Below are 20,739 nucleotides of genomic sequence, written 5' to 3'. Positions count from 1 at the left end.
CTCGGAGCCGTCCCTGCAGACAGGGACACCCACGGATGAGGTCCCCTCCAGTCCCTTCGTGTTGTCACCCTCCGCTGGCCCCGCTGCAGGAGCTCCGCGTCCTTGCTGCGCTGAGGAGCCCAGAGCTGGACGCAGCCCTCCCGCTGCGCCCGCCAGGGCTGAGCAGAGGGCCGGGATCCCCTCCGTGCTCCCTGTCACCGCCGCTCGCGTCGCATCCCAGGAAAACCTCCCCGGTGACAGCGATGACGTCACCGGCGTCGCCGTCTCCACGGCAACGGGGGGGCGCGCTCCGCCACGTGACGGCGCGCGGGGTCACGTGATGTTTGGAGCTGCTTCCGGGTCGATGCGGGACGCGGCCGGCGGGCCTGGGTGAGCGGGACAGCGGGGACAGGACGGGGGACAGCGGGGACAGCGACAGCGGGGCCGCCGGCACCCCCCGGCACCGCCCGGCACCGCCCGGACACCCCCGGCTCCGGCCTCGGGAGGGGCGGGCTGCGGGAGGCCGCTGTCAGCCCGGGCAGCCCGGGCCGTGTGAGGGGAGCGGGGACAGCCGCTGTGAGGGGCGGCAGGGCCGGGCGGGCCTCGGGGGCTGCGGGGCTGCGGGCCGAGCTGTCAGCGGGCGGCTGGCTGTTCATCGTGCCCCGGGGCCCAGCAGCACGGACAGGGAGAGGGATTTCCAGCAGGGAATGGCTGGTTCGGTGGGACAGTGTGAGTGTCGGGCGCGTCAAGGGGTAATTCGGGTATCTGCCGTGTGCTTGCTGGTCCTCTCTGCACAGTCCTGCTGGGTTTGATGGGGGCCTTGACTGAGTTTCACCTGCTTGGGTGGCTCAGAGGATCAGGCTCCCTGCCCTGATAAATTCCTGATAAATCCTGGTGGGATTTCCCTGCCCACGGCAGCGGGGTTGGAACTGGATGATCTTCAAGGTCCCCTTCCAACCCAGTTCTGTGATTCACTTCTCTGCCTCTCGAGATCATTTCTGAAATAATTTCCCTGAATCATGTCTCGGGAGAAGGATGTTCCAGCTTCTTCCAGACGGATGTTTATGCTGTTTGTCCATTCCTCACGCTTTGTTTTTCATGTGTACAAACACCTCCGGATGCGTTTGCTGTGTGACTATTCGGGATGTGCCCCGAAGGCATTTGAGTGGCACTGGAATTTCATTAGCATGTCATTAATGATGTCATTCTCCTGAAGGGTCTCTCATTCTCCTCGAAGCACAGGGGATGGAAGTATTTTCTGTGTCGTTTTTAGTGTTCTCTTTTCACTCAGCTGCAGCAGCACTCTGGGTTTCCCTGGAATCTCAAGACAGGGTTGTGCTCCTCTTTCTAGACACTTCCCAGTGCTTCCAGCTTGGGAATCCCAGCACGGGAGGGACGTGGAGCTGTTGGAGAGAGCTCAGGGGAGGCACCAGGAGGATCAGAGGGATGGAGCAGCTCTGATATGAGGAAAGGCTGGGAGAATTGGGATAGTTCAGCCTAGAGTAGAGAAGCTTTGCAGTGACCTTATTGTGGCCTGCCAGGACCTGAAGAGGGACTATTTCTGGGGGCCTGGAGTGACAGGACAGGGGGAATGGCTTCAAAGTGTCAGAGAGTGGGGTTTGATTGGGTATGAGTTAGAAATTCCTCTCTGTGAGGGTGGGCAGGCCCTGGAACAGGTGCCCAGAGAAGCTGTGACTTCCCCTGGATCCCTGGAAGTGTCCAAGGCCAGGTTGTACAAGTTTGGAGCAACCTGGGACAGTGGAAGGTGTTGGAATGAGATTATTTTTAAAGTCCCTTCCAACCCATTCTGGGATTCTCTGTTTGTCACCTGGGGCACAGCCCTCCAGCAGAGCACTTAAATACAACAACAAAGGCTATTTGTTGTCACCTCTCAAAGCCCAAGTGCCTCGTTTGCAATGTGTGCTGTCACTTAGAAACCCCGGAGTTATTTTGGGACGTGAATTGTTCCTCGTGCTGCCGGTGGGGACACACTGAGAAACGTGCACCTCGCAGGTCACCCTGTCCTGCCCTTGTGCTGACAGCATTCCCTTGAAACCTGTCATTCCCTTTGCATATCCTGCTGCTCCTGGCAATTGTGGGGATTCAGGGGAGCCACGTGCCTGACAGATGATTACAGGGGATGTGAAATCCCGTGGGAAGGGAGGTGGGAAAGGTGACTGCCCGCTCTGTGGCACTTTTGTCATCTCACAACGGCATTGGTGTGCAAAAGTAGAGCTTGAGGAAGAAAATGTTGGTGGTTCAAAGCTGTTGGATGTAAATGTCAGTGGTTTTTCGTCTCGGTTCTGGATTACTCTCTCACTGTAGCTAAAACCACCATTTTTTGCCTCTAAGGTGAGTTTTTCGTGTGGAATTTCCAGCTGATGTTTGTTCAGTAGATAAAGAGGGATGGAGTTGATAGAAAAGCCGTGTAAAGGACAGAAAGCTTTATGCACAGGTGACTTCCAGAATTTCCAGACCAGGAGATCTGAATGAGTGTTCAGAAAGCCCTATGTGTCTGTGGATGGATTGGAGCTCCCAAAACACTCTGGAACGAGGCCTTTCAGCCTAAAGCCTTGGCTGTCAGTGCAAAGTGTTCCTGTACCATGTGGAGTGCTTTAGCCTAAAATTAAATGTCTTGTTCCCATCAAACTTCGGTTTGAGGATTTATTTTTTGATCCTAGATAGAGTAGTGACATGAGTCAAGTTTGAGCTATGAATCAACCGAGCTGCTGAGAGATGAAAATGGTGTTTTCTGCTTTTTTTTAAAGACCAATCATGTAACTCCCTATTTGTGACATATAAACTTTATATATAATATAAAAATGATAACATGATTCAGTCAATTGCTGCTTATTGTACTCAGATCCTTTTGGTTGGTGGGTTTTATTTAGTCTGGTCATGGAGAAGTGAAGTGGAGCTTGTTAAACAGGTGATTCTCAGCAAAGGGAGACTGAACCTTAGTAAAATCTTTTTTGTTTAGAATTTTATTCCTAGATTTTATATCCTTGTTTGTAATAAACTAATGGAAAGAAACAGGGAGAAACTTTAATTCAGGATTAGCAACAATTTCAATGTATGTATGGCCTCACTCTGAGGTTTAAAAAGGTAATTTTGCAGTAATTAGTGAAAAAGCTGCTCCATGACTGTTTGGACACTGTAGAAAAGCTGCACTTTTTCCTGCAAGTTCAGGATTGTGCTGCTGTGTCCATGGTGGGTAGCAGGACTAGGAGACCTCTGTAAACAACAATCTCTTTCTTCATTCATGTACCAAGCTCTGCTGCTCTGTTCTAAAACCATCAAATGCCAAGGTCAGAGTGTGCACAGGAAAATAGGACAGAGAGGCTGAGTCCCACCTGGGCAGGGCAGAACCCCAACCATCTGAGGGGTCCTTGTGCCAAAAACACTCCCAGCTGACACTCAGTATCTCTCCAGGCAAGTCAGCAGCCTGTGAAGAGGCAAGTCCTTCTTCCTGTGCTGTTCTGTGCCATGCCCAGATATGAAGGGCACAGTTATTATCTCCCAGATACATTAGGCAGCTGCAGAATGGAATTGGCAAAAAATTGCCTTTTGGTCTGGCCAGGCAATGTTTGGTGACACAGCAGAAAAGGGGAATTGGCAAACAGCTGTTGGAACAATCTCTTGCTCACAAACAGCTGTTTGCTCCTTCCCCTCCTGGCTGCCCTGGAAATGTGTTTGAGGATAGCTGTGCATTTCTCACAGTCCTCCTGGCAGGTGCAGAAGTGCCAAGTACAGAAGTCACCTTTTGCAGCCTGGAATTCTCCTGTTAGAGCACGTGGGGTAAGGAGGTTTTGAACTTAGCCTGTAAAGCTCTGTTTGTACAGCACCAAACCCTCTGGTTTCGGGTTCTTTTCAAGTAATGTTTTACTTTAATCTTGAATTTGAAACAGGACCTGTTAGACTAACCTGGAGCTCAGAAATAAAACCCATGAGCCATCTGCTTGCTTTTTCTGTGCTCTCAAGCACCACTACTAAAAGTGATCATTACTTGCTGACTGCTCACATGCTCTGTTTTTCTCTTCTTTAACCAGAAGTCCAAGAAGGGAGCATGGACCAGCCCAGTGGAAGGAGTTTCATGCAAGTTCTTTGTGAGAAATACAGCCCTGAGAACTTCCCCTATCGCCGTGGGCCTGGCATGGGGGTGCATGTCCCAGCAACTCCACAGGGCTCACCCATGAAAGGTAACTCCTGGTCTTTCTGAGCATCTGGGGGATGCTGGGAGGAATCCACTGGAAGAGGAATCACCTTGAATTGCCCAGGAAAAGATCCATTAGAATTTGTTCTTTACTGGAGAGCTCTAACAAAGATAGAAAATTGATTTAGTGACTGAACTGGTTGCTGTAAAAAAACAAGTTTCTCTGCAGCATAACAGAATCAGGATTATAGAATAGAATAGAATAGAATAGAATAGAATAGAATAGAATAGAATAATTTGGGTTCTTTAAGATCACCAGGTTCCAGCCCTGCCAGTGGAAGATGGAGTTCAGGCTCTGTGTAGTCTGTGTTTTGAGGGTTCAGCAGTCCCTGGAGTTTGTTTTCTTCAGGCCAGTGATCCTACTTTATTGTTGGCTGCACCAACAGGTGTTTTGGCAGAGGTGGCTTGAAAAAGACATAAAACTTGATCCAAATTCGAGGTTAGTCCCCATGCCACCAGCTTGCTTTGATGCCTGCAGGGACAGGAGCCCTGTGTACACAGGAGGGGACACATTTCAAGCAGAGTGATGAGCTGTTGAACCTCCAGCCAGGTTGCTATAGTGAAAAGTGCCTCAGATGAACTTGCAGTGTACTTTGTCTTCTCAAGGCACCAAATGCTTTGTGACCTAGTGGAGAAATCCTCTCCTGTGCTGCTGACCTTGCTGCCTCGAGGGAATTTAGCCAGATGTGTGTGTGAAGCTCTGGGCTGCTTGTGGATGTCCTTGAGCCTCCCAGAGTGCAGAATCTGTGTCACCATCTCCTTTGCACTAGATCCATGTGACACTCTTTAGTCTTCCCTCACACTCTGATGCTGGCATGTAATTCTTAGTTTGTACAGATGGGTCTGAGATTGACGTGGATCCCATCAGAGCTGCCCCTTCTTTGTGTCACACATCTTGCCCATCGTGATCTGTGGGAGTAATTCAAACATCCATCAGGTCAATTTGTGTCATAACCAGCCCCAAAGGGGAAAATAGCTATGGAAATCAGCTGGATGGAGTTTCCAATAACTGGGTTTGACAGAAGACAAAAAAGGGCCTGAGTTCAGTTGAGGATAAAACACTCTCAGAATGAACAAGAACAGAAAATTGGCCTGATGGAATGTTCAGCCCATGCCTTCTCTCCAGGTAAATTTACCTCTCCCCTGCTCACCTGAGCTGTTTGGGTGCTAAAAAGAGGCCACATCTTAAAATGTGACTGAGATCTGACTTAAAAATAGTCCCTGAGTAATTCCCAAAGTGCCACACTGTCCTTTCAAGAAGCCAAACACTTTATGAGCTAGAAAACTCAGAAATCCAGATCCCTGCAGGTAATTGTTTGCTGCTAGAATACTTTTCTAGTCTTGTAGCTGTCAAGTGTTCAGGAGAAAAGGGGCCACCTATTTAGGAAAAAGCTTGTGGTTAAATTTTAATGGATTTTAGTACTCCAGAGAGGTGGGAAAGCCATGCTGTGTGTGAAAGAGTGTAAGACCGATGGCTTGCCTTGCCCCAACATGGGTTTCTTGTGTGGAAATGGTTTCCTGTCACAAAAAGCTTTTTGTCATGTTTTAGCCTTAGCACAGCAGGCTGTGATTGAGGTCCAACTCCTTGGTTGTAGCTTTGAGAACATTTACCTGCCTGAGAAAGGAGCTGGAGCAAAACCAAAGCAGAATTGGAAAGGCAGAGCAGAGACCTGAATTTGTGCATGAACACTGAATGCTTTACAATGAACCTTGGCAAGGGAAAGCTTAGAAAAGGAATATTTAAATGCCTCCTAAGAAATATTTAAATGCCTCCTAAGAAATATTTAAATGCCTCCTAAGAATTGTTTAAATACCTCCTTGCTGTCACTAAGCCCAAGTGGGCTCAGGGCAAGAGGATAAGGAGTCTGACTGTGCAGCTGACACTCCCCTAGTCCTGTGTCCTATCTGCAGCAGCAGCTGCCTGGGGAAGAGCAGAATTTCTGGCAAGGACTGATAGGAAACAGGCCATAAATGACAAAGAACTGGCCTGAAATACACAGCAATGCATGGAGGAACTGAAGAGCACTGATAGGAGTGGTACTTCATGTTTACAATCAAGACTTCATGATGGTGTCAGTCATAAAATCCACACTTAACGCGAGCTCCTCAAATAGGTGTAAATTCTGGCATTACTGGTAGATTCCTCTTGCTGGCTGTAATATCCATCCTTGATATTGGGTCCTGTAACTCCAAGGCAGTGCTGAGCAGAGGCAACTTGTGTTTTTCCCTGTGCCAGACCGCCTGAACCTGCCCAGTGTGCTGGTGCTCAACAGCTGTGGCATCACCTGTGCCGGGGATGAGAACGAGATCGCCGCCTTCTGCGCCCACGTCTTTGAGCTCGACCTCTCTGACAACAAACTGGAAGACTGGCACGAGGTAAAACGGTGATGGGCACCTTGCTGGGTATCTCTCACAGCTATTATTAGGGCTGTAAATGCATTGCATTGATGAGAGTTCTGGTTTTGTGGCTTCTTTCTCATCTCTGGAGCTGATGTTTATTTACTGCGACAGCAAGTGAGCAATACATGGGATGAAATTAATCCAGTGTGGCACTTCACTCCATGTACCTTGTGATTTACAGTCTTGGCCTGTGGCTGAAAAATCTGTATTTTTGTTTTATTTGCAACTGGCATTTCTGACAAATCAAGAGGTTAATGAGCAGTGCAATTTTTGACAGAGTAAGAATGGAGGAGGTCCAAGATATGGCACTTGATTCCCAGCTTTGCCACTGTGATGGTGGGCAAGGTATTTATTCCCTTTCCACATTCATTGGTTGATCTGCAAAACAGATTTAATAATTTTTACCACAAAGGGTATTTCTGCAGCCTCATTAATTAATGCTAAATGCTATTGTAAAATCCTTTGAAGTGCTTGGATGAAATACTGCTTAATAAATGCGATGTAAGAGGAGTGAAACAATCTCAATCTGTTCAAGTGTCATTAAGTTCCTCACTGGATTATGTTCTCCTTTTATGTTAGTGTTTACTGTTGGAAATATGTGGAAAAAACCAGGATATCTTGGGGTTTTATGCCATTAAACTCTGGAGTCTTTAAGCAGGGAGTGAATGCAGTGTTTGCAGTGTCCCAGCTCAGTGGGGTGACCTCACTGAGGTCACTCACAAGCTGCATATCTCACACCCTGCTCTGTGCTCAGTCTCTTTAGGCTGCCCTGGAACTGAAAGGCTTCTGTGTTTGTTGGCCCCTTCCTCTGAGACAGGATTAACTTTTCACAGCCCACCCACACCAGATAAATGTCTCCCCATTCCTAAGACCTGCCCGTGCTGGGGATTCCAGATCCCTGGGTAGCCTGTTCCCATACTTAGCTAATAACCTCACAGGCCAAACTGTGTAATTTAAGTCTCCTATGCTGCAATTTCAGCCACTTTCTGCCTGCCCTGTTCTCAGCAGGCACAGAGGAGCATCATCACTCTTCCTTGTCCAACAGCTTTTTATACCCATGAAGAAGAACTTTAATGCCTCCTCATTTCCTTATTTTAGTATAATACTGAAAGATTACCCTTCTTCCAATCGTTCACCATAAGCCTTTTTTTCCTAAATCCAGTGCTTTTGCAGGATTGATGTCATCCAGTTTGCCTGCTTAATTCCTGAGGTGTAGCACCCAAACCATGACATCACCTGAGACGAGGTGTGAGGTGAGGCAGACTGATTACCTCATGTTTGCCACACTTGAATTCAACCTCTGCCTGAGACACTCACCCTGTGCCAACAGCTGGGCCATTTCTTGACCTCTGTGTGCCATGGTCTGCCCCATCTCTGCCCATCCCAAAGCTTTGTGGAGTGGAATTCTCCAGCCAGGTGTTCTCTGACTCAGAATTATTTTTTAGATTGGTGTTCACTGGTGTGTGGATGGGGTTGGGAGCTGCCATTGCCTTACACTGCTTCCCACTCAGTTCCTCAGTCAAGGAGAATTCTGGATTGGCTGAGCTCTGTGGGGAGCAGTGGGAAGCTGGACAAGAGCTCAGTGTTGGCCATGGAGTCAGGATAGGTGTCCATGGCCCCCTGTGAGTGAGGCTTGGCTCCTGGAATGTGCTCAGCATGTGGGGTTGAGGTGGATTTTATGACCTCTCCCAAGGGACTGCCTTTCTCTTATCAAGCTGCTCCTAGAGTGTAATTAAATGAACTGTTGAGGAGAATGAGCAATTAACCTATCCATCTAGATCAGGACTGGCTGGAGTATGAATTACAGGTAGATATCCTTATGTTTTTCCCCATATCATTGCTTTGTGGTGATTCCACAGGGCCCCTTTTAGCAGGTGGGATATTATTGCCAAAGGTCCGATTACTGCCTGATACACATTTCTTTCTATTTTTTTTCTTTTCCCTCCTCACTTAGGTCAGTAAAATTGTGTCCAACGTCCCCCACCTGGAGTTTCTAAACCTGAGTTCCAACCCTCTCAGTTTGTCCGTTTTAGAGAGAAGTTGCGCTGGGTCTTTCGCTGGCGTCCGCAAGCTTGTGCTCAACAACAGCAAAGCTTCCTGGGAAACAGTGCACACCATCCTGCAGGAATTACCAGAGTAAGCCTGGGAAGCTGGGGGTAGAAAGGGGGATTTGCTGCACTCAGGTCAAGGCTGGGTTGTGGAGTTATGTGGTGAGGGATGAGTGGGCTGTGAGGGTGCAAACAAGGGATGTTTTCCTCTGGGAGTTTGGGAACTGGCCAGGTGAGTGCTTTGTTTTGTCTTAAAAATCAAATTTGTGTGGTTGTGCAAAGCCAGGGTGTCTCCTCCTCCAAACCTAAATACCAGAGATGCATAATGACCCCAAAAATGTAGGAGGGTCACACTTCCCTCTGAGTCACTGTGCAGTGAATGGTGCAGTGCATAGCTGTTAAATGGGAGGTACCTCTGAGGGTCTGGTCACTTGTCATGGAATATTTCATACTTCTGTGCAAAGGTGTTGATTTCTGGGGCTTGGCCACAGGCCACCTTGGCATTCTGCTCCCATGGATGTCCTCAGTGGCTTCATTTTGATCACAGATCCCTCTTTGTAGGGCTTTATAAGCAGAGATGATGACAACTGAGTATCCTGCATGGCCAGCCTACACTTCTCTGGGATTGGGAGAGTTCAGTTGTCTGAAAACTTAGTGGGACCTGTTCGTTCTTTAATGGGATCTGTTCTTTCTTTATGGGAATCTTTGGTAGTGATGTGGGCAGAAAAACAACATCACTGTAGTATCAAAAACCCATTTTAAATGAAGCAGAGAGCACTGGGAGCATGTCCCAGTCACTGTTGGGTTGGTGGCTTGTTGGGCACAGATGTGGCAGACAACCCCAACCAATCTGTTATACAATGGGAGAGACCCTGGGAACACTGAAAAGGTTTTTTTTAAATCTCTGAAGATATGGATGGGAGCAGGGATGTAGTTGAAACACTCCATGTTGAGTTCTCAAAGGTCTTCTCTACAACAAGGTTTCAAATCACATAGGAGCTCTTGCAGAAAGTGGTGTTAAAATCACATAAAATTGAACTGCATTTCCCAAGGTGTGCTGAGATGATGACATGATCCTTCTTGCCCTGTGCAGCTTGGAGGAGCTCTTCCTGTGCCTTAATGACTACGAAACAGTGTCTTGTTCTCCAGTTTGCTGTCAGTCTCTCAAGCTACTCCACATAACTGACAATAATCTTCAAGACTGGACTGAAATTCGAAAATTGGGAATTATGTTTCCATCACTGGACACACTTATCCTGGCTAACAACAACCTCACGACCATTGAAGAGTCAGAAGATTCCCTAGCAAGGCTCTTCCCCAATCTAAGATCCATCAACTTGCACAAGTCAGGTGAGAGCCTGGAAGCAAGGATGGGTTTTGTTGCTTGATCAGAGTCTCTCCTCCTGTACAGATGACAAGAAATGAACTTGCCCATCTGTGGGATTTTCCTGCTGCTTTGGGTAGTCAGTCATTGTCAAAAGATGAGTCAGAGCAGTGTGGACCAGTTAATCAAAATGAGCTGGAAAGGTTTTTTATGTTGGTAGTTTCCCTCTGTTTCCCATCCCTTCCTCAGGTACTCCTGGCTGGAGATGGATAAATAAATGTCTGGCAGTGGAGGGGATAAAAGAATCCCATTTTCCCTTTATTCCCTGTTTTATCTTGAGTAAAATGAGGGCATGTGCAGGTTTGCAGTGTGGATCAAGCATTCCCCAGCAGAAGCTGTCTGTCATCTGTGCTCAGTCATTACATCTCACAAGCAGTGCTGGGAGCTGCTTTTACACTCCAGCCCTGGAGAATTTGCAGCCAACGCTCCAGACAGAGAATGAGCAGTTGGAATATTGGGAAGAGCACCCTGTGCTGGGAGAGAAGGAGCTGCAGGGCAGCTCGTGGGGGCTGTGACGTGTTTGGGGGATGACACATCCACCAGAAATTCATCTGCACGAGTGCTTCATGCACCAGCAGCTTTTGTTCTTTGCAATTTTATATGCTGTGTGAGTGCTGCTTAAGTGTCAGGCAGGTAGAAGGGACTTTATTAACATGCCCTACAATGTAAGCATCAAGGAATGCCTGTAATAAAGGCTTAACTAGAGGAGGAAAAGCCTGTTAAGCTGCATTTGAAAGCACTGTCTCACCGAGGAACAAGTGCTCCTGTGGTAAGTAGTTGTGCAGTTTTGATGCCAGGTGCTTAAGGACTCTGGGCTCCGTGTTGCATTTTGATGTTTTGGGAGCTGAAAGTCAAATGGGAATCCCAAGGAGCATGTTAAAACTTCTGGGGGTTTTAGAGAAAGCTGCTGCACTCCATAGTTCTGTCAGGTGAAGACTCCAAGAGGAGGTGTGTTGATCTCACCACACAATCAGGGCTCTACTGTGCTCAATCCTCAGCTTTTTTTATTTCGCCCTCTCTGCTTGCTTTGTTATCCCAAATGTCAGGTCTTGAGGGGGCTGAAAACGAGTTAAAACCTTTTTCATTAAACGGCTGGATGGCTTCTGGGACTATTTTTCTGTTGGGTTGTGAACAGAAATGGGACCCAAGGTGGTCATGTGTGTGAGGTAAAGCCTTCTGATGGCTGTGTAGTGATGCCTGGAATGAAAGAAGTGCTGGTGACTTTAACACTCTGAAGGCAGCATCCCTTTATAGACACAACATCACTGGTGCTGGTCAGTGCCCAGCAGTGAGGCCAAAGGCTGAGTGCTCCATAAAAAAGCCATGGAGAGCATCCTTCTAGACTTGGAAATCAGCACAAGAGTTTTCAGCTGCTCTGTCTTGTGAGCAAATGTAGCTTTTTTAGCAGCACATCGTGAGCAAAAAGCCAGCTCCTCAAAGGAACAGCAGTGACACTCCCCTGTCACATATGTTCTTTGGCACTGTCTGATTATCTTGGATCCATGATGTGTTTTCTGTGTTTGTTAACACAGATCTTTCCCCCTGAGCAGGTCTGCATTGCTGGGAAGACATTGACAAGTTAAATTCTTTCCCCAAGCTCGAGGAAGTGAAGTTGCTGGGAATTCCTCTGCTGCAGTCCTACACCACCGAGGAGCGCAGGAAGCTGCTAATAGCCAGGTCTGTTGGTTTGTTCTGCTCAGCAGAGACAGGACATGCCCAGGAAGGGGTGGGAGCAGCTAATCAGAGGAAGAGGCTGGCAGGAGATGAAGTTCTGTGTGAATACAGAAAGATTGGAGCTTGATTTGTTGGGTGGGAGCAGCTCATCAGAGGAAGAGGTTGGTAGGAGATGAAATTCTGGGTGAGTGCAGAAAGATTGGAGCTTGTTTTGTGGAAAAGTCGGAATAATGGAAATGTTAAATCTGACTTCTGTGCTTCTCAGGGAACTTTCTGAGTCTCATACATGCCTGTGCACGTGATGCAAGTATGTGGTGAAGTGAAAATGCCTGATTTTGAATTTTCTTGAGAAATTACATGGAACTTCCCTGCTGCCTCAAAGGGATCGAGGCCTGAGCTTCCCAGCAGGAATTCTCATGGTGTTAAAGTTGGAGTACTTTTGATGTGACTGGCTTGTTGCTGAGGCTGCCTGGCTGACTGTGGCTCTGGGTGTGTTCCTGCAGGTTGCCATGCATCACCAAGCTCAACGGCAGCATCGTGGCTGATGGGGAGAGGGAGGACTCGGAGCGATTCTTCATCCGCTATTACATGGAGTTCCCGGAGGAGGAGGTCCCTTTCAGGTAGGAATTCTCTGTCCTGCAGTGGAGAGCAGGGCAGAAGGGTGGGGAGGCTAAAGGAAAGGTGACAGGAGAGGAGATGGGAAATCTGTGCCAGCTGTTCCATGAGGAAAACATCCCTCACCTTCCTCTGGCCTTGGCCTCCTCAGCCTCTTTGAGCTCAAATTGTTGTATTATTGTTGTCTGATGACTTGGAGGGTCACTCCTGACTCAAATTTGGTCTTAAAATGCCTGTGTCAAGTGCCATGAAACAACAGGACCGTTCAGTCATGACCTTCATTGTTTCCTGGCCCCTGCCATGGCTCCCTTCATAGTCCACCTGTGTTTGGGAGTGCCCACAAGCCAGGACACATCGTGCTCTCTGGTGCCAGGCCAGGGCATCTAATCCTCTGGACCATCTGGTGTGTGGAATGTGGCTGGCAATGGGAAGCTGTCCCCTCACTTCCAGGCCTGCAAATCACAAGTCTGATGGGTTTTCTTTGCCAGAAAAGTCCATCCAATGATCTGTTCATCTTGGTAAACTAATGAACTTGGACAGATGCTGTTCAGTCTGTATGTTTTTTGTGCCAGTGTCCACTAACTGCTTCTAATGGGCTGAGGAAGGATCACAGAGCATCAGGCCACTGCCTTTACCTGCCCTCTGCCCTAAAACCCTCATGTGCTTTTGGACAGCAAAGCTTTATTATCCTTTTTTACAGAATAGGTGTAGGACAGGGGTCTGTGTGTGACTCTTGAGGGGATAGACAGATAGGGACACCATGAAGGTCAAAGGTGTGGCCTGGTATGGATGAGAAAAGTGCAAATGGAATCTGGTCAGTGTTTTTCTCTGCTTAACTCTCAGCTAAAATGCCTCTTCTTGTTTGAAAGCACTGGATATGTGACTTGCCAGTCCAGTAAGGGGATGGGAAGGGTGGAATGGGCAATGAGGGCATGGCATTTCGTGTGAATACTAATAGGGTCAGTGACTATAATGTTTGTTAAAGGCATGCCAGAGTCAGTTCAGAGGCAAAGGGCACTGCTGTAGTCAGGGAGACAGGACAGCTGGTCCTTTTTCTGAGGTGCAAGTCCTGGCTTGTAATTTTAGAGGGCTTTGAAGCATAAAAATTGAAGGAAATATTGGAAGGGATAACAGCAGAGGCAGAGAATGCAGGAGAGAGGAAGGGAAAGGGGAGACAGGGACTGAGCTCATGGTGCTGCTCCCAAAAAGAATTAATTTCCATAACATTTCATATGTAAGAAAGCTGTTTCATATGTTTGGTGGTGACAGAATGTCCATGATCCATATATTGTTGGGAAGGACACAGTGGGGTGCAGCTTTAGGCACTCATGATGGATTTGGGGAGCAGGCTGTGTGTTACACATCACCACACACCACTGGGATCAGGTTCCAGGTGGGATTTCATGTAAGAGATGACTAACATCTCACCCATCCAAGAAAACCAGCCTGATTTTGCCCAACATGCCAGCTTTGTGCTAGAAAAATTACCTCCCCCTCAGATTTCTTAGCCCTTAAACACTGGCACTGCCTTTTTCATGGTCAATGGCTTCTTTGTCCGAATCCCTTCATCTGTGCAGCGTTTCCAAGAGACTTCTGCAGCTACCAGAGAGGCTTGCTCTGTCCTGGAGGGACTGTGTGCCACTGCAGACTCTTTTCTAGCGAGACTGCAGATGGCTGAGTGTGTCCCCAGTGCTGGATTTCAGTTCCCAGACCCACAATCAGCAGCCCTTGTCGGAAGGGAGACCTGGCTTTCCTGGCAGAGGGATTTTGTGTCAGTTTGTTGCTAAAGCTTCCCCTTCCTTGCTCCCAAATCTGGCGTGGTGGCTCCAGAGGTGGTTTGTAATTGGAATCTAATCAGGACACACATGTTGTGCCTGGGGCTCTGACATCTGCATTGCAGTGCTGCCTCGAGCAGAGGGAGAACAACTTGAGCAAGGAAAACTTCCGAGTGGGAGCAGCTCCCCTCCAGCCTGGCAAGGTGCAGCCTGTGATAAGCTCTGTCACCAGAACCCCCCTGCTTGCTGCATTCCTGTCTGAAGCTGGAAGGGATCAGGGCAGGGAGGGAAATGGAAGGAACAATTTATCTCTCTGGATGTCGTGGTTAAAGGGAGCTCCGGCTGTACAATCCAATATTGGCTGTCTTGTGGAGTGACGTCCTCGTGTCTGGGGAGTTTTAATGAGTCCTCTGCTTGTCTGGTCCACTGTTTATCTGCAGAGTATCACAGACACTTTTAGCCAGGCTCAGGGCTTCAGCAGCCTCAGCGTCTGCAAGGGGTGATTAGGAAAGTCTCCAGGGTGCCTATTATTGGGGTCCAAAGCAGCCATGTAACAGTGTGCCTTCATCCTGATTGATCTGAGGGCAGCCACTCACTCACTCTCCCCACTTTCTTTGCAGCTCACATACAATGAGTAGGCTGCAAAGCTTGCTCTGCCTTTCTTCAACATGAGAAAATTTAAGACAGCGTTGCTTGACCCTCCACATATTTACAGCACATGTTTGGCTAATCTCAGCTCTCTCATGGTGGTTCTCTCTCAGCTTGTCTGAAATTTGTGCTCCTTTTTATCCTCTCCCCACCATCAACCCAGTTCACCCTTCGTGCACGAATTGTGACAGTAATTGTGGCTGGCACAGAACTTGTTGCTGGTCTGCAGCAGCAGAGATGGTGAGAATTAGAGTGGGCTAAAAGTTTGGAGCAGCAATCTGTGGTTCCTCTCTCCCTCTTTTCCATCGGGTGTTGCTGCTGGCAAATCCTTGCAGAGGAAAAGAAACTCTCCCCACCGGTGACACCTTGGCTGGCACTTGTTCTGCCTGCAGGTGGGTTCAGTGTGGGGAGAGTGTTGTTTTCTCTCAGCACTAATGGCTTTCCCAAATAAACAGGCCTAATCCTCCCACCCAGTGAGAGCAGGGCACTGTCCCACCTTTGGGGCTCAGCTTGTGTCTGTGGGACTGGGGAAATCCTAGTGCCTTGTGGCCCTTACCTCACTGCCCAGCAGACAGAGGGGCTGCTGTTCTCCAGGAACATTCCTGCCTTGCTCAGGACTCCCTGGGGTCACCCAGGCTGCCAGATCCCATCACTGCTCTGGGGGGGCTGTGACACCGCGCTGATCACATTCAGCTCCGCCCGGGATTGGGAACAAAAAGCGCTTTCTGTGCAGGAGCTCTGAAACGTTACCTGTCCTCGGCAGCTCTCAGCCTTTGTCATCCCAATCCCATTGTGTTTTGTGCTGCCATTCCTCCTCTTTCCCAGCCAGGCAGGCAGATCCAGGCTGGCCTGATGGGAGTGATACTGGGGGTGGGGTGACACAGACTTTCCACTGCAGGGACCTTGGGAAGGACACTCAGAGCACTTGGCTGCAAGGACAAGGTGACAGTGGAGTGTGTGCCTCTGCTAGTAAAATTCCCATCTCGTTTTAGAGTAAGTGTGAAGGATCAGCTGGCAAGAAGTGCCCTGTTTGTTATCAGCTCTGAAACTGTGCAGCAGCTCACCTTGCTTCGGTGATCTTGATGATCCTGTGCTCAGTGGAGTGTAACATTTGGGACCTAGGTGGCCTCTTGGAAAACAGCAGGAATGTCTGATAATCAGTTAAGGTGTGAAGCCACAGATACTGGGAATCTAAACTGAGGGCCATGTGCTTTTTCTGAGCACTGCCTTGGTCCTGGCACTCTTCAGTGCAGTGTTTTCACTGGAGCAGGAGGTGTAGAGTTGTGAGCATAACGTCCTCTCTTTCTTCCAAATCCCACTGCAGCCACGGCTGGGATTTCTGAAATTGTAGGAGTCCAAAGTGTGCTGCTCAGTTTTGTCAGGAAGCTGTTTTGAGACCAGTCAGCTCGAAAATCTCAGGTTGGTGATGACTTCACCTTCCTCCACAAGGTACTCCTCCCTGGTGGGACACTGAGCTCACATCAGTGCCACAGTGCAGCCTGGGGACTGTGGGACAAAGTGACTGCAGTGGATGGATTTTCTGGGGTTTGTTTTCTCCTTTTCACCACCTTGTGCTCTGAGAAGCACCACGCTAGCAGGGGACACAACAGGACTCACACCATCCACATTTATGGCCATCAGCTGGAATCAGGGTCAATATTGCATCGTGTGGGGAACACCCAGACCTGTGAGATGTGCACTGGCTGCACCATAACTCTGCCCTTGCTGAATTTTGCAGGTATCACGAGCTGGTCACCAAGTACGGCAAGCTGGAGCCCTTGGCAGTGGTGGACCTGCGGCCGCAGAGCAGCGCCAAGGTGGAGGTCCACTTCCAGGACAAGGTGGAGGAGATGTCCATCCGCCTCGATCAGACTGTGGCAGAGCTGAAGAAGCACTTAAAAACTGTGGTGCAGCTGTCAACAAGCAACATGCTGCTCTTCTACTTGGACCAGGAGGCTCCCTTTGGTCCCGAGGAGATGAAATACAGCTCTCGGGCTCTGCATTCCTACGGCATCCGGGATGGGGATAAAATTTACGTGGAGCCCAGAATGAAATAGCCTTTTTGCCCACACCCACACGCCCCCACACACCCACACACATGCATTGAGGAGTTTTTGCAAGGTTTTTGTTTCGGTTGGTTGGTTGAGGTTTGGTTGTGTTTCTGTAGCAGGTGATTTCTTAGCCCGGAGGAAGTGCCCTGATCTGAGAACCATGCCCACCATCCACTGCAGGTGACCTTGAGGTGACAGTTGACTTCAGGACGTGTGTTTCAGTGTGGGCAATACCTTGATGTTTCCTTTGATGCTCCGGTATACTCGTGATTTGGCATGAATGGTCAATTGTTCAAGCTAAACAATGCCAGGGTCCATAAGGGAGGAGACAGCTCGGTGCAGAATTTGACCTGTTGTTTTCTTTTCCTAAATTTTTTGGTGTTTTGCTCCACCAGAGCTCCCTTTGGCCTAGCTATCCAACTGTGGCTCGAGCTTGCTGTAGTATTTTCTTGCAGCTTGGTGCTGTCTCAACCTTTTGTTGTGCTCGAGTTCACAGGAAAGATCTCCATCAGTATTCTGCTTGATTCAGAGCTCAGGTACTTTAGTGCATCCACTTCACTCCGCTGGTTTGGTTTCTGTGAGTGCACAAAATGGGGGAAAGAAAAAGAACTTCCGAGAAAGAAACTTTCTTTTCAGAACTCACGCTCTATATCCACCTGGTTTGGGGGATAAAAGAGGTTTTGATTGCTGCACCTATCTCATGCAGTGTCTGCAGCCTGTGGGGATAAAAAGTGTGTAGGAAAGTGAATTTTGGGATATGGTGGATGAGCGCTGTGTTGGAAGGGCTTTTAGAGCAAGAGGTCAACAAGGGGTTGAAGAGCAGCTTCCCCCATTGGCCATCGTCCATTCTGATGCTGAAGAGTTCCTCCATGCACTTCACCTCCTACCAGTGGGTGCTGCAAGTGGAATGGCTAAAATTCCTCTCCTGGGAGAGAGGAAGAGTCAAGTTGAAGTTTGTGTTTGTTGCTGTTGCACCAGTTCAAACCTAGCACTTTCCTAGCACTGGCCGGGGGTCCCTGCCTAGGGTCCGAACTCGTAGGGAGGATGTGTCGGCTCGGATCAGCCTCTGGAAGTTGAGGAACAAAGCAGCTGGACTCACGTTTGGTGTTCAGCAGGTTTTCACTCTCTCTCTTGGCTTCCCCCACGCGCCCCTCGTAGGCATCGCGAGCTGCTGCTTCACGTAGTCCCTGTTTTCTACTGCAGAGCAGATTCCCCTTCCTGGTCAGTGAAATCCTCCTTCCTTTCTTTCTCTCGTTTCGCTTTCCCTTGTCTTCCCTGCTCCAAGTTCAAGACTTTCCCACTTTCCTAGTTACAAGCAGCTGCACAGAATTTTTTGGAGCTGTGCAGCGAGGGCTCTAGTTACACATGAACTCCTGACCTTCATTTTGAAATGCTCCCTTTATCCCCACGTGCACTTTCTTTCCCAGGATGCTTTTGCCCACATCACCGAGCTCCTTTGGTATTCTTGGAGTTGTGTGTTTCTCTTCACATTTTACCTGGATTGTGGGGTGGGATAAATGGGGAGGGGATGAAGTATTATTATCTCATAGTCTTCAGGTTTAGGATATGGGGATTGTTCAGAGGGGAGTAGTTCCTTATCCAAAGTAAGGGTTAAAATGGGAGGATTTAAAATAATTTATTAATTTGTGCCTCATCCCCCTGCCAAAAATATCAATTTCTTGGCCCCGTTGAGATGAGCAATAGGGAAGGGAGCAAGACTTTCCATAGGTAGCATAGGTTTTCCATAGGTCCATGGTACCTGTAAACTAAACAGCAGGGAGATAGTGGCAGTGTAACATAAAATGATGCTTTTATAAGCTAGAGCTTTACTGAAGATGTATTTTCCATTTGGGCAGCGAAAATAATTCGCTGCCTGATAGCAGAACCCTTAAGCCAACACTTCTGTATGATATATACATACCTACCAATAGGAAAAGTTGTGGTTAATAAGATATTTTGTTATAAAGCAAAGTTTTATGAAGATATGGTTGTTTAATATTAGAAGCCTATTTCAGCCCTTGACCTCCAGTGTAAGTAGGTTATCCCTGAGTGGCTGCAGAGTCCGAGGCAAGTGACCTATGGGGATGCAAAAGTATCTCTGACCTAATTCTCTGGAGCAGTAATTGCCTCTGTGGGTGTATTTATGGCATTGTACCTGCTATTAATGAGATGCTGTAACTCTTGACCAACTTCCTCAGCACAATTAAGTGTCTGGGTTTCAGAGAAGGGAATAAACAAAGGTTGTTAAAGAGGTGAATGGGAAGATAAAGAAGAGCCAAGTATGTGCTTTTAAGTTTGTTTGCCCACTAAAAATTTGGCTGCCCCTGGAGGGATCGGTGCTGTCACCAGCTCAGAACTGTCAGTAAATCCTGATTTTATTTGTGGCAGACCTGGTGGGAACTAGAAGATGGAGAAAGAGAACACAGAAGGTTAACAAGTGCTGGGGATTTGGAGCTGACACCCAAACCTGCTCCCTTGCTCTGTTCAGGTCAGGATATGAAATCACCACCTTGCCAGCTCTTCAGGGGAAGGATTTTCTCAAGGCATTCACCTTGTGTGCAGATGGTGGAGCACTCATGTGGTAGAAACCAAAAATCTTGGTTGGCTTCCCAAGGAGAAGGACTGATTCCCAAAACCCAGAGAGAGTTTATGTGTCCGGATGATCAGCTGTGGAGAGTGGGACCAAATGATGTGGCAAAATACTCCAAATCCCTTTCCCTCCTCGTGGGGAAGGGTCTTGTGTGTGTGCCACCCAACAGGGGACCATGTTCTGGGAACAGAGGAGAGGGCTCTGAGTGGGAGAGGAGGTTTGGGTGAGAGTGAGTGTCCAGATGTGGCAGAGGTTTGATGTAGAACCAGGAGGGGCTTTGCCCAGGCGCTGTCAGCACATACCAGCTAAAGGTCCCTGGGTCTGTCACATCCCCTTGAGAAAACAAAACAGATTTGCAAGCTTCCCTGGCTTTTGTGAACTTCCATCCGAGGGCTGCTTTCGTCAAGAGCTGTTGTGTTGTTCTCGCTAGTTCATGTGTAAAAGTCTGCCGCGGGCAGCCTGTGCAGCGGGCAGAGCACCTGCTCCCCCAGGACGTGGGTGACAGCTATATACCAAAGTGTCACACGGCGCCGTGTGCTGAGTTAGACGCTGTGCTCTTGTGGTTTTGGATCTGTTCCTGTTGAATATCCATGTTTTTGGCCAGATGTTTTGGGTGGATCGCGTAACGGGCGGTGTGATGGATATATGTGGGGTGCTGGCTGTGCTCTGCTCCCTGGCTGGGGTTGGGAACCCCTTTTTTTGGGAGCTGCAGGCATGCTGGTGGCAGGTGAGCCAGAGGAGCTGCTGCTGGGGAGAGGCTCTGCCCGTGCCCTCACCTCCTCAGGTCTGGAATCTGACGGAGGCGCCGCGGCAGCTCTGCCTCCTTGCTTGTCAGTGAGATTCTGTAGGTTCTGTTGGTGTGCAAGATTTGAGAATGCAAATGAGGTGCTGAAAGCAGCCCAGAGGCTAAAATATGTATTCCAGGCAGCTGTGCCTCCCTCGTTGGGATGTGGCACTTTTGTAGGCAGTAGAGAGATGCCTTCCCCAGAGCAACGTTAGAGGGGCTTCAGCCATCTCGGGCCTTTGCCTCTGTGATTGCTTTTCTGCAGTTACTGGAAACTTCAAATATAATTTAAACATGAAGATCTATTCTTGCTCCCTATTAATGTTGCATCCATATGTAATTTCAGAGAAGAACAACTGTAAGTCCATCTGGTTTTTTATTCTGGTTTCTCTCACGGGGGATACACCTCCCGCTCCCACGATTTGCCTTTGGTTTGCTCGCAGACTTAGCGGTGGAATTCAGGCCAAAATAGGTCATTGGTTTGGATCAGTTCAATAAACTTATGTAAGTTTTTACACAAAAAACCCCCCAGTGTCCTGAGCTTTGCACTTTTGTGTCTCCTGAAGCAAAACGTTTCC

At 48.5% G+C, this 20,739-nt stretch overlaps 1 protein-coding gene across 2 annotated transcripts; it reads left to right on the top strand.

The window, feature by feature from the left end:
• The first annotated feature begins 220 nt into the window (after positions 1–220).
• TBCEL (tubulin folding cofactor E like) lies at positions 221–20,685 on the top strand. Of its 2 annotated transcripts, none has more exons than XM_085082005.1 (8): positions 221–369; positions 4,029–4,178; positions 6,429–6,568; positions 8,547–8,728; positions 9,734–9,990; positions 11,575–11,701; positions 12,202–12,318; positions 16,475–20,685. In XM_085082005.1, the coding sequence occupies exons 2-8, from the start codon at positions 4,046–4,048 to the stop codon at positions 16,791–16,793; spliced, it is 1,275 nt and encodes a 424-aa protein (XP_084938131.1). In that variant the 5' UTR covers positions 221–369; positions 4,029–4,045; the 3' UTR covers positions 16,794–20,685. The 2 variants fall into 2 exon arrangements, with proteins under 2 accessions (XP_084938131.1, XP_084938132.1); XM_085082006.1 differs by lacking the exon at positions 221–369 and adding an exon at positions 3,698–3,777.
• Positions 20,686–20,739: the final 54 nt, after the last annotated feature.

Source organism: Lichenostomus cassidix, chromosome 24 (genome assembly GCF_008360975.1).
Source record: "Lichenostomus cassidix isolate B80296 chromosome 24, HeHo_3.0, whole genome shotgun sequence".
Taxonomy (NCBI): Eukaryota; Metazoa; Chordata; class Aves; order Passeriformes; family Meliphagidae; genus Lichenostomus; species Lichenostomus cassidix.
The sequence above is the reverse complement of the archived record's forward strand: the minus strand, read 5'-3'. Positions and strand labels throughout refer to the sequence as shown.

What these genes read in the sequence shown, in the direction of transcription:
- TBCEL (XM_085082005.1), top strand. Translation starts at nt 4,046, where the DNA reads ATGGACCAGCCCAGTGGAAGGAGTTTCATGCAAGTTCTTTGTGAGAAA. An exon ending in ATCCTGCAGGAATTACCAGA is followed by an intron (nt 8,729 to 9,733) that starts GTAAGCCTGGGA and finishes TGCCCTGTGCAG; the next exon opens with CTTGGAGGAGCTCTTCCTGT. An exon ending in CATCAACTTGCACAAGTCAG is followed by an intron (nt 9,991 to 11,574) that starts GTGAGAGCCTGG and finishes CCCCCTGAGCAG; the next exon opens with GTCTGCATTGCTGGGAAGAC.